We start from the raw sequence: 13,663 nt of genomic DNA on the forward strand, positions 1-13,663 counted from the left end.
GCGATTGGTCGGCTTGGAGAACTTGGCCGGAAGTCCTGGGGCGGGGAGTTAGACCCCAGCGGAGATGGCGGCTGCCGCAGTGAGTCGCGGGATCGGGGCCAAACTTGGCCTACGTGAGATTCGCGTCCACTTGTGCCAGCGCTCGCCCGGCAGCCAGGGCGTCAGGTGAGGCGCAAGGTGGTAGGGCCGGTAGGCTTCAGGGTGCCCAGGTCATGACCTCTGCCTCCCGGGTGTTTGGGGAGGCCGGCGCGTAGACAGCACGCACGGCTTTCTCTCCCGCCCCATAGGGAATTCATCGAGAAACACTATGTGGAGCTGAAGAAGGCGAACCCTGGCCTGCCCATCCTAATCCGCGAGTGTTCTGATGTGCAGCCCAAACTCTGGGCCCGCTACGGTGAGTGGGGAACGGGCGGTCTGGGACCCCAGTAGGAAAACAAGGGTTGGAGGAGAGAAAGGGCCATCCAGGGTCACACAGAAACTTGTAGGGAGACTGGAACTCGGACTTCGGCCTTGCTGTTGACGTTGTTTCGGATAAACTTACATTCGCGGGGTTATAGAATGCTGGTGTCTCGAGTAATACCCATGTGGAGGCAGGCCCTGTCCTGCATAGGGACCAGGAGCTGTCGGTTTCATAATTCAGAACAGGGTTCAGGTGGGGAAGAGATGCTCGTCAATTCCCATCGAAGTGGGTCCTTACACATGACATGTGGGTAGTGCCATTTCAGGTAGTGTGAGAATCTCAATAATACAAGCATATGATAATGATTGTTGAGCACTTAATGCTAAGATCTGCGTTGAGTACTTCCTTGCCTACATCTCATTTAATCTTCATTAATTATATGAGGGGGTGGATTCTTTCTTTTCTCATAGTAAAGGTTAGAAAGGTGAAGCAAAAATTTTATGGAACAGGGGCACGGGCTGGTTCAATCAGTAGAGCATACAACTCTTGATCTCCCGGGCATGAGTTCAAGCCCCATGTTGGGCATAGAGCTTACCAAAAAAAAATTTTTTTATGGAACATACCTAAGATTATGTAGTAGGATACAACAGGGTTTAGCCTTTACACCTGTCCCCCCTTTCTAGGATGCACTTCTACCAGATTTTCATGGCTAGCTGGTTAGAATTCACCTTGTTGTTATTCAGGTCTGAAATTATATAGCACCTCCTTAATAAGGCATTCCCTGGCAAATTATGTAACATTGCGCTTAGCTCCATTTTATCATATTCTCTAAGTTTACCACAATCTGAAAATTATGGTCATGTTGCTTGACACATAGACCTTCCTCTAGGAATGCTGGGGCAGGGAGAAAATAAGTCGTATCTGGGCGCCTGGGTGGCTCAGTTGGTTAAGCCACAGCCTTCCGCTCAGGTCATGATCCCGGAATCCCAGGATCGAGTCCCGCCTTGGGCTCCCTGCTCGGCAGGGAGTCTGCTTCTCCCTCTGACCCTACCCCTTCTTGTGCTCTCTCTCAAATAAATAAATAAAATAAAATCTTAAAAAAAAAAAAGTCATACCTAAGGTAGACTGGTTCTAACAGTGGATAGCTGCAGTATGCATTAAAAATTGTTTGGAGGAGGAAAAAGCCAGTAGACTAGAGGAGGAGATGGACACAAATTACTTTAGTGTATTATACTAGAACTATAGAAGCCACAGAATTGGCACCCAGCCAAGGCTAGGCCCATGCAAAGCACTGTTCGTAGTGGCTAATAATAAATACCTTACCAGGCCCCTAAAAACTCTCTGAAACATCTTCCTTCCCATCGTGGCCACCCAGAATAAGCCAAAATTCTAGTTGGACCTGGGCTCCCTAGAGGTGTTTGAGAACCCCTGGATAAATTCTAGGTATCCCAAATACACCTTGGTCATATTTCTGTACTACTTTTCTCATCCTAACAAGACTGTAATTTGAAGACAAAGACCTTTTATTAGTATTTTGGTAGCCCCACATACTAGATATTTAGTCACCTTTCTCTCTCCTCAGCATTTGGCCAAGAGAAGAATGTCTCTTTGAACAACTTCAGTGCTGATCAGGTAACCAGAGCTGTGGAGAATGTGCTAAGTGGCAAAGCCTGAAGCCTCCACTGATTGTTAAGAGCAACAGCCCCACAGCTTGGGCTCTGTAGGACTGAGTACAATGTGAAAAAAGTGTTCTTCTGTTCTTTATAAAGCTTGTGCCGAAAAATGCCATCTCTGGATGTTCTTGTCCTCATTTTACCCGCCACCCCATCGTTCAACCACTGAGGCAAAGCAGTATAATACAAAAATAAAACTTTATTCTGTCCGCAACATAGGAGCAGAGAGCATGAGATGTCATGGTTCTAAATCCTCAAAAGGGGATCCAGGAGCAAGGAAGTTGAGGGGGTGGGGGGAGGTGATGAGTTGAATGAGTGGCATCGAGAGGCCAGGTCACCTGTGAAGAGCGGTCTTCTGGAGAGCATGCACGCGATCCTGGAGCTGTGCCTCCTCCTGGTGCTTTTCTAGGACCTGCAGCCCTGATTGCTGCAGAAACGCCTCCACAGCCTGAGGGCACGAAAGAAAAGGATTCAACACTTGGGTCCCTGTAACCCAACACTTGATTCCCACAGCCTTACAGGTTAGCCCACCTCTATTCAGAAGAGTGCCTTCCCCACAAGAGGCAGGAATTTCTGACCTGGAGTCCACATAGGCTTGCCAGGCCCAGAGAAGTGACTATAGATAGGATGGGAAGGAAAGGGGCCATGGTGAGACTAGAGGCCTCAGAACAGGGGTACCAGGGCCAAAACTCACCTCTGGCCGATAGAGGAACAGCAGCTGCAGCAGCTCTAAACTCTGGCCTACTACTTCAGTATCAGAGGAGGCTAGCGTGCCCAGCAAGCAGGGGAGCAAGGGCCCTGGCCACAGATGTTGGCAGTAAGCAGGACCCTTCTCAGCCACGTTGCACAGAACTGTGAGCACCTGCAGAGAGACATGTATACAGTCCCCACAAAGGATGAAAACTGAAGACTAATGATAGAGCTAAAATATATGGACTGCTGATCAAATGGTCAGGCACGGTGCCAAACACTTAGTGCATGTTTTGTAATTCCACAGCTGCCCTCGGGTAGCACTGCTATTCTCAAATTATACATGAGGAAACTAAAGTTCAAGGTGATAAGCTGATCTGCCCAAGGTTAGTAACTAGTAAAACAGTTAGGGATTCACACCTAGACTGGTCTGGCCCTGAAGCCATCCATACCACACCACCTGCCAGTCCTCAGGTAAGGGTATTTCTGAGTGCAAAGGCCTGCTCCCAGTGATTTTACCTTGGCCATCAGATCCTGGACTTAGGTGACCCCAATACCTACCAATACGCTCACCACATTAGAAACTGGCAGCAACTGCAAGAGGGGCTCGATCAGATCCATGGAGAGCAAGGAGGTACAGAAACTAGAACTATTCGCTGGAAGGGAAAATGTGAGGATGAAGTCCCTCAAACTGGGGCCTGAACCTGCGCCCCCCCCCCCCCCGGCCCCAGTCCTACCCACCTCAGCCCAGGCAGTGAGGAAGCATACCCAGAATTTAAAGGTCTAGGCCTAGGCACATTATGGTACGTACCAGTGAGGTTGTTAAGGAGCCAGAGGCCCTCAGGAAGTAGGCTGGGCTGTTTCTGAAGGAAGAACTGCAGAAGGATAAATAAGGCCGCCACAACACGCTCATCATCGAGCTGATTTGGCCCTCCCCCAACCTCCACTGCTGCTTCTGTTAGCAAGTTGCTTAGACACCGAAGCACAGGGCATGCCAGCTGCAAAGAGAAGTTGGGAGTACAGTGTAAGGAGGAAGGGGTTACCTACGTACTGGAGGAGGTGCAAAGTAAGAAGAAAGCCCAGATCTTGACCTGTCCTCTTCACCTACCAACTCCAGTCCTGCATCCTCAGTTCTCTGGACAGCCCCAGCCACGTCCAACAGCAGCAGCCCCAGAGTGGACAGACCCCCATGGTAGATAAGCAGGGCATTGTTGACCTGGCTAGGCAATAAAAAGGAAGTAGTCACTACTCAGTCAACTCCACCTTTAGGATGGCAAATGGCCTAGATTGCTGGGTTTCCTGGGATCCAAGCAGAGAAGGAAGAAAACTCATTGCAATTCTAGAAACCAAAGTTCAAAAGCCCGTGTCTAGAAGGGAGCCCCAGGGCAAGTCTGTGGCACTTTTGCAAATGGTCTGTGTTACCTGCAGATGATGTAGTGCAGGCACCAGGCAAACTCCACAGCGACCCCAAGGTTCAGCTTTGGGCCAGGTTGCAACAGTCGCAGGATATGCTGGGGGAGAATGGAGCCCAAGACAGAGCTGCCAACAGGAGAGTTGTGAGTTGGAACCACAGAAGGCAAGATGTCAGTCATTCTTCCCAAACCCTAACAGCAGGTGGGAAAGTATCCAAATCCAAAGCTCTTCCCAGCCAGACACATCGAGCCAAAATGTGCAAGTTTTGGAAACAAAACTCAATCAGGTGTCCAGGGGCTACATCACCAAGTAGGTCACACCTGCCTCCACATCTGGAGACACAGTTTTACTTACGGGATGATCATCTCTGGAGCTTCCTTAGCCTGCAGGAGCTGGGACAAGGCATATCCAAGGGCTTCCAGCACAGTCAGATGGGGGGACTAGAAGTAGACAGGGTAGAGATCTGACTCTGGAAGCTGGGTCATAAGATTTCCTGTGACTTTCAACCCCTTAGCACAGGGCAGAGGCTGGAGCTGCCTAAACAAAGCAGGGGGGCCATGTAGAGAGAAGACAGGGGAGGGCTGCCCAAGGAGGGAGAAAGTGGATGGATGCTCACCTGGATGCAGGCAGCCAAAGCTGGAACAATGCCCTGTGGCAGGAGCTGCCTTCTCACAGCCTCACTCTCCACAATCAGGTTACCCAGTGTATACAGACAGAGCTCCTGAGAGTGGGACAACAAAAGCACGGGGCACGGCCTGTCTCAGGCTAGGGTGGGGGTGGGAGTGCAGAGGATGAACAGTCTTGCCCTTGAGGCTCTGGGCAAAAGGGAGTGGAAGATGATGGGCATATGTATGGCTATGGACATCAGGGGAAACAAATTTTCTTCTTCCCCCTATGTGCCAGCTCAAACTAGACCCAAAAGCACAATATTTAAATCCAAGCCAAAAACAAGGTAGGAAGGGGCAGGGCTTACTATAAAGTCTGAGCTGTGACCGGAGAGGTAGGTGAGAAGGTATGAAGTGGCTGGCAGGCAGGCCTCAGCCACCGCAGACTGCTCAGAATGAGAGAGCTCATGAAGGCACCGAGCGGCCTCTAGCTGCAACAGGGCTTGGCTGCTGGTCAGAAGCCCGACCAAGGTCCGAATGCTGCCCTCCAGCCTACATGAGTGAGTACCAGAGCCCTGCTCAGCCTCTGGCCCATCCCCTCCACACTCCTGTCCATCCCTCAGAGGCCCAGGCCCCACTCACCACCCATACTGACCAGATGAAGGTCTGCTGCGTCTCAGGGTGCTGCAAGCCTCGACGAAGGCTGACCAGAGCCCTCTCTCTCTCCTTTTCCTCTGTCCCTCGTTGCGCTAACCGGAGGAACTGTTGGATCTGGAGTGCAGGGCAGGGAGAGGAGCGATGGCAACACAAAGTTGCCAGAAAGCAAGTGTGAGTCCTACTCTGCCCACTTCACGTGTGAGCACTCTAATGTTCCACCATCCCTAGAACTTGTCATTCACGCTAATATGGCTAATAAGCATCAATCTTGCAGTAGAGTAGACAGAAGAGGGAATCAGAACTGGGTTTAATACCAGCCCTGCCACTTACAAGGAACCTAAACCTCAGTTTTTCACCTGAAAAATGGGAATAACGTATTTCCTGCCTTCTTACAGTTATTTCAAGGGTAACATTTAAATCTTTCAGTCTGGCACAACCTACCCCTCTAGCCATTCTCCCCATGCAACCTATACTCCAACACCACGCAGCAAAACATGACTTGTCTTTTAATGCTTCCAAGCTTTTGCACAATCTATTCCTTCTGCCTGGGATACCCTCCCCAGGTCCTCCGCTCCCTTCAGATTTCTGTTCCTGTTACCGCCTTTGGGAAGTAAGTTCTTTCTGGCTTCCTTTCAGACTTAGGGGTTCCTATTGTGCCTCATGTTTCCTTCATGACAGGTGGTAGCACGCCTGTCTTCTTCACTGGGCTGCTGCAAGTACCACACAGAAAGGGACTCTCCTCATCTTTGTGTACCTCAGACCCCAGCACAGTGTCTTGGCATAAAGCAAGCACACAATGAACCAATGAACCAATGGTATAACCTAGGCATGAGTGCTTCTGTAAACAACATATGTAAACATAGACATTATAAACAACGGGGGTGCCCAATGCTTGCTGAATGAATAAATCAGCTAAAACTAATCATGTCATTCACTTATTCAATAAATAATGACCATCTACTATATGTCAGATACTATAGGGCATCTGAGTTTTCAATGACAACAAAGAAGATAGGGTCTAGATTCCCATGGATTTAAAGTCTAGTTGGAGAAACGATAAACAAGCAAACAGTATGATTAATATTCTGCAAACAGGCTGTCAAGACAGAATACTAAAAGGGACCCACTTTTAGATGTAGCAAATGTAAAGGCCTTGAGACAGGAAAGAGCCTAGTATATTCTTTCAAAAACTGAAAAGGGAGGATTTTGGCTAAGATGAGTAAACTGGCAAGGTTGGAGCTAGGCAAACGTTAGACCATTCATCTAGGAAGGAAGGATTTTGAATTTTTATTTAAGATTTATGTATTTTTAAGATTTTATTTGAGAGAGAGAGAAATAGCACAAGAAGGGGGTGTAGCAGAGGGATAGGGAGAAGCAGGCTCCCCGCTGAGCAGGGAGCCCGATATGGGACTCGATCCCAGGACCATGGGATCACGACCCCAGCCCAAGGCAGACGTCTAACTGACTGAGCCACCCAGGTGCCCCAAAGATTTATTTATTTTAGAGAGAAAGAGAGAGAGCTCACACAGAGGAGAGGGACAGAAGGAGAGGGAGAGAATCTCAAGCATACTCCATGCTGACCACGGAGCCCAACGAGGGGCTGGATCTCACCACCCGGAGATCATGACCTGAGCCAAACCCAAGAATCAGACCCTTAACCAAGCCACCCAGGCGCCCCAGATTTTGGATTTTTAAGAGACATCTGACTGATGTATGGAGAATGAACTTGAAGGCGGCAAGCAAGATGCAAATGACCTGGTAGAAGGCTACTGTGAGTACACGGAGAAGAGGATAGTGATAGCTGCGATGTTCTCCATCGTAAAGGCGCCAGAGCTCTTTAGGAGGTGAAAAAAGGGCTTAGGACTTGATGTATTGATGTGGGGATGAGGGACAGAGTTCTCGAGAGTGATTTCCCAGTTTCTGGCTTGGCCCACTGGATGGATGGAGGTATTGAAGGGACCGCGTTCAGGTTTGGCGCCGAGCTCAAAAGGAATTTGGCGCCAGTCGGCGTAGAACAACTCACCGAGCACCCGGTCACCTCACCTCAGCTTCCCCGAGGATCTTGGCCACACATCCCCCTTCGACTTCCTCCAGGACGTCGTCTCTCAGCAGCCTCTTACTGACCAGCTGCTGCTCCCTCCGCGCCTTCCGCAGTGCTGGGAGCAAAGGAGCCGGCTGAACGTAGGAGGAGCATCCAGCACCTTGAATCCCGTCTGCCACCCGGGGGCCTCCTCATCCTACCCCCGACCGCCATGCCACCCGCCATACCACCCACTCCTCGGTAGTGGAGGAGCTACGGTGCTCCCGCCGGCATCTTCCCGTCTCCCTTGCCCTCCCGCACCTGCCTCCCGCTCCCGCCGGCGGCACCGTAGCTCCTCCACTACGCAGCCCACCGGCCTGAGGCGGCCCTGCCGTCCGCTCCACATGGTGGAGCTGGAGAAAACTCGCGAGGAGCCCAGAGCGAGGAAGCCGGTCCCTGAGCCTAGAAGGCGGCACGGACCGCGCAGCCGCAGCGCAGGGCGGAAAAGGAGGTGCGAGCGGGCGGAGCACAGTGCAAAATGAAGGCGGGCGGACCGAAGGAGGGGCGGGGCGAAGGGAGAGTAGCATGGGGTGGGGCAAGGGCAGGAGGGGCGGGGCAAGGGCAGGGACTGGCGGGCCGGGCAACGGCAGGGAGGGGCGGGGCGAAAGCTAGAGGCTGGGTAGGACCTGGGCAACGGAGAGCCTGGGTCGCAGCGCCCACTCTGCTTCTGATTGGTATTTCTCCTTCCCAATTCTTTCTCTTTCCCGATTCCAGGAAAGAAACTCTACCTCGACCCGGACTGCCAGTGCGTTATCTTCCGTTCAACAAATACAACCTCCCCACACTTAACACACCCTAGACGAACATTAAAAAACTACCCCGAGCTCTAGGAAGATTTCACCGAAAACTCAGCTCCCACTGATGAACGCTGGATTTGCATTACCTTATTGAATGTTCTACACAACAACAATTATCTCCATTATGCGCGTATGAAGAAAATGAGACAAATATAATTATTTCACTGTCCTGCATAAAAGTGAATCGCATTATTTTCGGGATAAAGTAATTCTTAAACCAAATTTTGAGCACCACTAACTACTACGTACTGGGGAAACACTGGTGAACTAAAAAACCATGTTCCTCACCCTTGAAATCCGAATTGTGGCAAAGTAAGCTTTACATGGTCTAATCCCTGCATACCTCTCCAGTCTTCACTGGAAGGGCACCTCGCCTTATTCATCTCTCCTGGGATCTTTTTGTTCCCTAAACAAGCCCTCCTTTTTTCCTCCTCCAGGCTTTTGGCCAGGCTGTTGCCCTGTCTAAAGCCCTGTCTCTGACTGACCCACCCCCCACCCAAACAGCACCCTTCCCTTAATTAAAACCACCATCAAGAACTCAATTCCAATGTTCCCTACTCAGAATTACTGGACCTCTGTCCCTGTCATGAGAGCCTATAGCACCATATACTTCATAACCATTTTTACTGTCATGAAGTTACAGTGTAATTGTTTGATGTTGTCTCCTCCCTAAATCCCCTTCACAGCTCCAAGAGAGTGGAGTCCTGGTAGCAGTTAAGAATTTTTATTGGAGGGGGTGCCTGTGTGGCTCAGTCGGTTAAGCATCTCCCTTCGGCTCAGGTCATGATCCCAGGGTCCTGGGATCGAGCCCCACATTGGGCTCCCTGCTCAGTGGGGAGCCTGCTTCTCCCTCTCCCACTCCCCCTGCTTGTGCTCTCTCTCTCTCTCTCAAATAAATAAAATAAAATCTAAAAAAAATAATTTTTATTGGAGGTCTCTAATTTTTAGAAAGCTATTATTTAGGGAAATGTATGAGTAAGAACAAATCCAAGAAAGGGAACTGTTCTTCAAATCAACTTCCTCTGGTAGTCTAGTGGTTAGGATTTGGCACTTTTAAACCAACTTCCTTCCCTAGAATTTAATTCCACCTCTTGGAGTCAATTGCCTTTAATCTTTTCCACAAACCACCTAGTTAAATATCTGCAGACCATTATCCTGCCCCCACATCTCTCCAGGCCTAGCATCCATCCATCTCTGGGACAGCCATTTACTGAGCAACTGCTATGCACCATGCTCTGGCTGGGAATAGAGTCTGGATCTTCTCTTCTTTGTCATGGGACAGGCTGCTTCTAACACCTACATGTTTCCCCTGGTGAGGAAGGTAAGACAAGTCACTAGGCAAAATGCCTGCCCAGACAGTTACAGCTGCTCACCCTGTTTTTTTGCACTTATCTGCCCAACATCACTGTCAACCCTGTAAAAAACAGCCCCATGTCCTCTCTAATACAGAGCTAGCTGTTCCTTTCTCCACTGCTCCCACAAGTGCTTAGTTTCTTTCCTCTGTGTGTCCTCTTCCCTATGGACTGTAGTCTGGATCTGTGTTTGCCTTCCCCACCTCCTGGAGTACTTGAGGGATGGTGTGATGGTCATGTCTGCATCCCTGGGCTTTGTACCAGCCCTGACATTTGGTAGACAAATGATAGATACTTGTTGAATCAAGGTGTGAGTTGAGGATCCTTGAAGAACCATTATTGCCCCTCTTTGCTTGCAATCGTCATCCAGAGTGCCTCCCTTAAAATAATGGGATTTGCTAAGGATCCAGGCTTCGGTGGCCTGAGTCTTCTGAATGTAGAGGCACTGATGAAGAACATAAAAATCGGGACTACTCTTAATAGGTGTGGCTCTGTAGTCATAGACAAGTACTACCATTTTCTCCATTTTACAAATCAGGAGCCCAGAAATCTGAGGCCCAGAAACTTGCCCAAGTATTACAACCTTAGTGGTAGAGCTGGGATTCCAAGCCTGGCTGTCTGACCACAGAGTCAGTGTATTTAACACTGAGCTATACTCACATTCTTGGTCCTCAGGGATGTTCCAGTGACCTGGCCTGGCTGGCCTTGGGGCATGGCTCAGGATATCAGGGCATGCCCAACAAGATACACAGGGAGCAGTGAGGTCTACTGAAACCTCCTTGTTTGGAATGAGGTGTGAAGCCATTTATAAAAAAATAGGAGAAGTGAGAATTCAAACATCTTTAATATAGTTCTTGCCTCAGAATTTACAGGTGAAGAACTGTGAGGGTGGTTGTAAAAGCACAGCCCCTATTCACCCTCTGGGACACTTGCTTTTTTTTTTTCTTGGCAAAACAGGTGAGTTACTAATTAACCTCATTCAACAAAGGTCCAGCCTTTCCTTCCCAGGACATAGGATCTGTGTTGGAGGGGGAAGGGCAAGGGAGAGCTAGGCACAAGGGGGAAAACTAGGTTAGAAATACCTGTTTTTCAATTTCAGGGCAAGGAAATGGAAACTGCAAGAGGTGGAGCTACTTGGCCAATGTGTCTCTGTTAAACACCTCTACTTTTAAGAAAGCTATTATTTTAAAGCCTGAGTGGTTCAGTCAGTTAAGCATCTTGTCTTGATTTTGGCTCAGATCATGATCTCAGGGTCCTGGGATTGAGCCCTGCGTGGGGCTCCCCACTCAGCAGGGAGTCTGCTTCTCCCTCTCCCTCTGCCCCCCCACCCCTGCTCGAGCACTCTCTCTCTCTCTCTGTCTCTCTTTCTGAAATGAATAAATAAATGTTTTTTAAAAAAGAAAGAAAGCTGGGGCTCCTGAGTGGCTCAGTCGGCTGAGTGTCCACTCTTGGTTTTGGCTCAGGTCATGATCTCAGGATCCTGGTATCCAGCCCTTCATCAGGCTGGGTGCTGGGTGAGGAGTCTGCTTGTCCCTCTCCCTCTGCTCCTCACCCCACTCTCTCTCTCTCTCACTCTCTCAAATAAATAAATAAATAAATAATCTTTGAAAAAATAAAGCTGTTACTTTCTTAATAAAGAACAAGTCAGCAAAAAAACAAAAACAAAAACAAAAAAAAAGGAAGGGAGTTGTTCTTCAGACCAACTTCCTCTCGAACTTCACTCTATCCCTTGGAGTCAACAGATGAAGTTTGCAATCTCCTCCGCAACATATCTAGTTAAATATCCGAGGGTATTCAGGGGATTGGATTGGGTGTCGGTAAGTTAATAGTAACCACCAAGACTAGGGAAAAGTTAAAAAAACTACCTCGGTTGAATCGCTGGGATAAAGGCAGGGGGAGGTGAGAGTTCTGGCCTGAAGCACTAGGGATTTTTCTTTCCCCAAAGTTAGCAAACAAGCCTGGGGTGTCTGACTCATCAGGGCACTGCCGGGGGCATTGCACTCTACATGCCCTACATGATCCTTCCTGTTACAGTCCTGGCAACATCCTTCATTGCAAAACTTCCCGGAAGGGTACACTGCATAGAATAGTTGGGTGGCAGACAGGTGGGGAGTGACCAGGGTTCACAGAGAAAAGAACAGAGTGACATCCCAGGGTTACATAAACTCTCAGGCCGCCCAAGAGGACAGATAGGTGTGTGGAGCCTAGAAACCAGTGAGTGCGGCTGTGTAGGAAAGAAGCCGGAGCCCTGCCCTGAGCCTGCCTGGACGCAGAGGCTCGGAGCCCCAATCGACCATGGTGAGTGTACGGTCTTGGGGCCGAAAGGGAACTGCTCAAGGAACCTCAGGGGCTGACTGGGGCCGCCCTGACCTCCGCTTTCTTCCTAGGTGCTCTGCTTGTTGCTGCTGCTGCTGCCGCCAGTGCTGTGCGTCTCGGAGCCCGCACTAGAGCCCTGCGAAGTGGACGACGAGGATTTCCGCTGCTTCTGCAACTTCACGGATCCGGAGCCCGAGTGGTCCAGCGCCTTCCAGTGTCTGAGCGCCGTCGAGGTGGAGATCCACGGCGGCGGCCGCAGCCTGGAACAATTCCTAAAAGGCGCAGACACGGACCCGAAGCAGTACGCTGACATGGTCAAGGCTCTGCGCTTGCGGCGGCTCACCGTGGCCTCCGCACAGGTTCCCGCTATCCTTGTGGCCGCCTTCTTGCGTGCGCTGGGGTACTCCCGCCTCAAGGAACTGACGCTCCAGGACCTGGAGGTAACCGGCGCCACGCCGCCGCCGCCTCGGGAAGCCACTGGGCCTGCGCTCTCCACCCTCAGTCTCCGGAACGTGTCGTGGGCAACGGGAGGTGCCTGGCTCGCCGAACTGCAGCAGTGGCTGAAGCCCGGCCTCAAGGTACTGAACATTGCGCAAGCCCACTCGCTTGCTTTTTCCTGCGCGCAGCTCCGCACCTTCCCGGCCCTCACCACCTTAGACCTATCCGACAATCCCCGACTGGGCGAGCGCGGACTGACGGCAGCTCTCTGTCCGCACAAGTTCCCGGCCCTCCAGGCTCTAGTTTTACGGAACGCCGGGATAGAGACGCCCAACGGCGTGTGCTTGGCGATGGCGGTGGCGGGTGTGCAACCCCACCGCCTGGACCTCAGCCACAACTCGCTGCGCGCCACCGCCCCCGGCGCTCCTGGGTGTGTCTGGCCCAGCACACTGAACTCTCTCAACTTGTCCTTCGCTGGGCTGGAGCAGGTGCCTAAGGGACTACCGGCCAGGCTTAGCGTGCTTGATCTTAGGTGCAACAAGCTGAACAGAGAGCCTCGGCCAGAAGAGCTGCCCAAGGTGAGTAACCTGACACTGGATGGAAATCCCTTTCTGGACCCTGAAGCCCCCAACTACCAAGAAGACCCGATGAAGTCTGGCGTGGTCCCAGCCTGTGCGCATTCGGCCCTGGCGGTGGGGATGTCAGGAACCTTCGTGGTGTTTCAAAGGGTGGGAGGCTTCACCTAAGGCCCACGAGAGACAAATGAATTGGCTCGGATTGCCCTGGCTCCAGGGAAGCCTTATCGGGACGTCTTTTTTTTTTTTTTAACCCAACCCTCTGCCCCATCTTCATTAAAATCTGAAACAAAGATTTGTGTCATTCACTCAATGGGTGTCTGTGATCTGCTGGGGCACAGTGCTGGCTGTGGAATCCATTATATTTAGCTTTCTTCATCTTAATTCCCTAGAAACCTAAGAATAGAACTTAAAGGGCGGAAGAGGCAGGAAGTTTCCTGTCCAGGACTGTGCCTGAAAAACGGGGGTTTCTGTACAATCTGGCTTTCTGAGATTACTTACATCCATGTTAAAGGATGTTTGAATGGTAAACATGCCTAGGAAGATACAGAATGTTTCCTCTCTGGTGCACTTTCCAAGAGCCAGCTGCTCCGCCTTTCAAAGGTACTAAAACCCGGAGTTACTTGCTTATTCTCTCTCTCTCTTTCTCTCTCCCACTCTCCAGGGA

General features: G+C 50.6%; 3 protein-coding genes across 7 annotated transcripts; 2 read left to right on the top strand and 1 right to left on the bottom strand.

Annotated features, from left to right (window-relative positions):
• The first annotated feature begins 6 nt into the window (after window positions 1-6).
• On the top strand, window positions 7-2,188 carry NDUFA2 (NADH:ubiquinone oxidoreductase subunit A2). The gene is made up of 3 exons (XM_036123866.2): window positions 7-165; window positions 288-394; window positions 1,983-2,188. Exons 1-3 carry the CDS (start codon window positions 65-67, stop codon window positions 2,072-2,074), a joined length of 300 nt encoding a protein of 99 aa, XP_035979759.1. The 5' UTR covers window positions 7-64; the 3' UTR covers window positions 2,075-2,188.
• A 64-nt stretch (window positions 2,189-2,252) lies between these two features.
• TMCO6 (transmembrane and coiled-coil domains 6) lies at window positions 2,253-7,967 on the bottom strand. 5 transcript variants are annotated; one of them, XR_004927083.2, is made up of 12 exons: window positions 7,780-7,967; window positions 7,482-7,594; window positions 5,437-5,552; window positions 5,150-5,333; window positions 4,793-4,897; window positions 4,531-4,616; window positions 4,186-4,302; window positions 3,872-3,983; window positions 3,575-3,761; window positions 3,325-3,419; window positions 2,605-2,935; window positions 2,253-2,521 (listed from the first exon to the last, which is right to left on the bottom strand). XR_004927083.2 is itself a non-coding variant. In XM_036123801.2 (12 exons), exons 1-12 carry the CDS (start codon window positions 7,862-7,864, stop codon window positions 2,408-2,410), a joined length of 1,482 nt encoding a protein of 493 aa, XP_035979694.1. In that variant the 5' UTR covers window positions 7,865-7,965; the 3' UTR covers window positions 2,253-2,407. The 5 variants fall into 5 exon arrangements, 4 of the variants coding, with proteins under 4 accessions (XP_035979694.1, XP_035979723.1, XP_077923552.1 ...); XM_036123801.2 differs by having other exon boundaries at window positions 2,768-2,935; window positions 7,780-7,965; XM_036123830.2 differs by lacking the exons at window positions 5,150-5,333; window positions 7,780-7,967 and having other exon boundaries at window positions 2,768-2,935; window positions 7,482-7,764.
• Window positions 7,968-11,397: 3,430 nt separating this feature from the next.
• CD14 (CD14 molecule) lies at window positions 11,398-13,289 on the top strand. The gene is made up of 2 exons (XM_036124033.2): window positions 11,398-11,965; window positions 12,055-13,289. The coding sequence occupies exons 1-2, from the start codon at window positions 11,963-11,965 to the stop codon at window positions 13,165-13,167; spliced, it is 1,116 nt and encodes a 371-aa protein (XP_035979926.1). The 5' UTR covers window positions 11,398-11,962; the 3' UTR covers window positions 13,168-13,289.
• The last annotated feature ends 374 nt before the right edge of the window (window positions 13,290-13,663 follow it).

Source organism: Halichoerus grypus, chromosome 2 (genome assembly GCF_964656455.1).
Source record: "Halichoerus grypus chromosome 2, mHalGry1.hap1.1, whole genome shotgun sequence".
NCBI classification, from domain to species: domain Eukaryota; kingdom Metazoa; phylum Chordata; class Mammalia; order Carnivora; family Phocidae; genus Halichoerus; species Halichoerus grypus.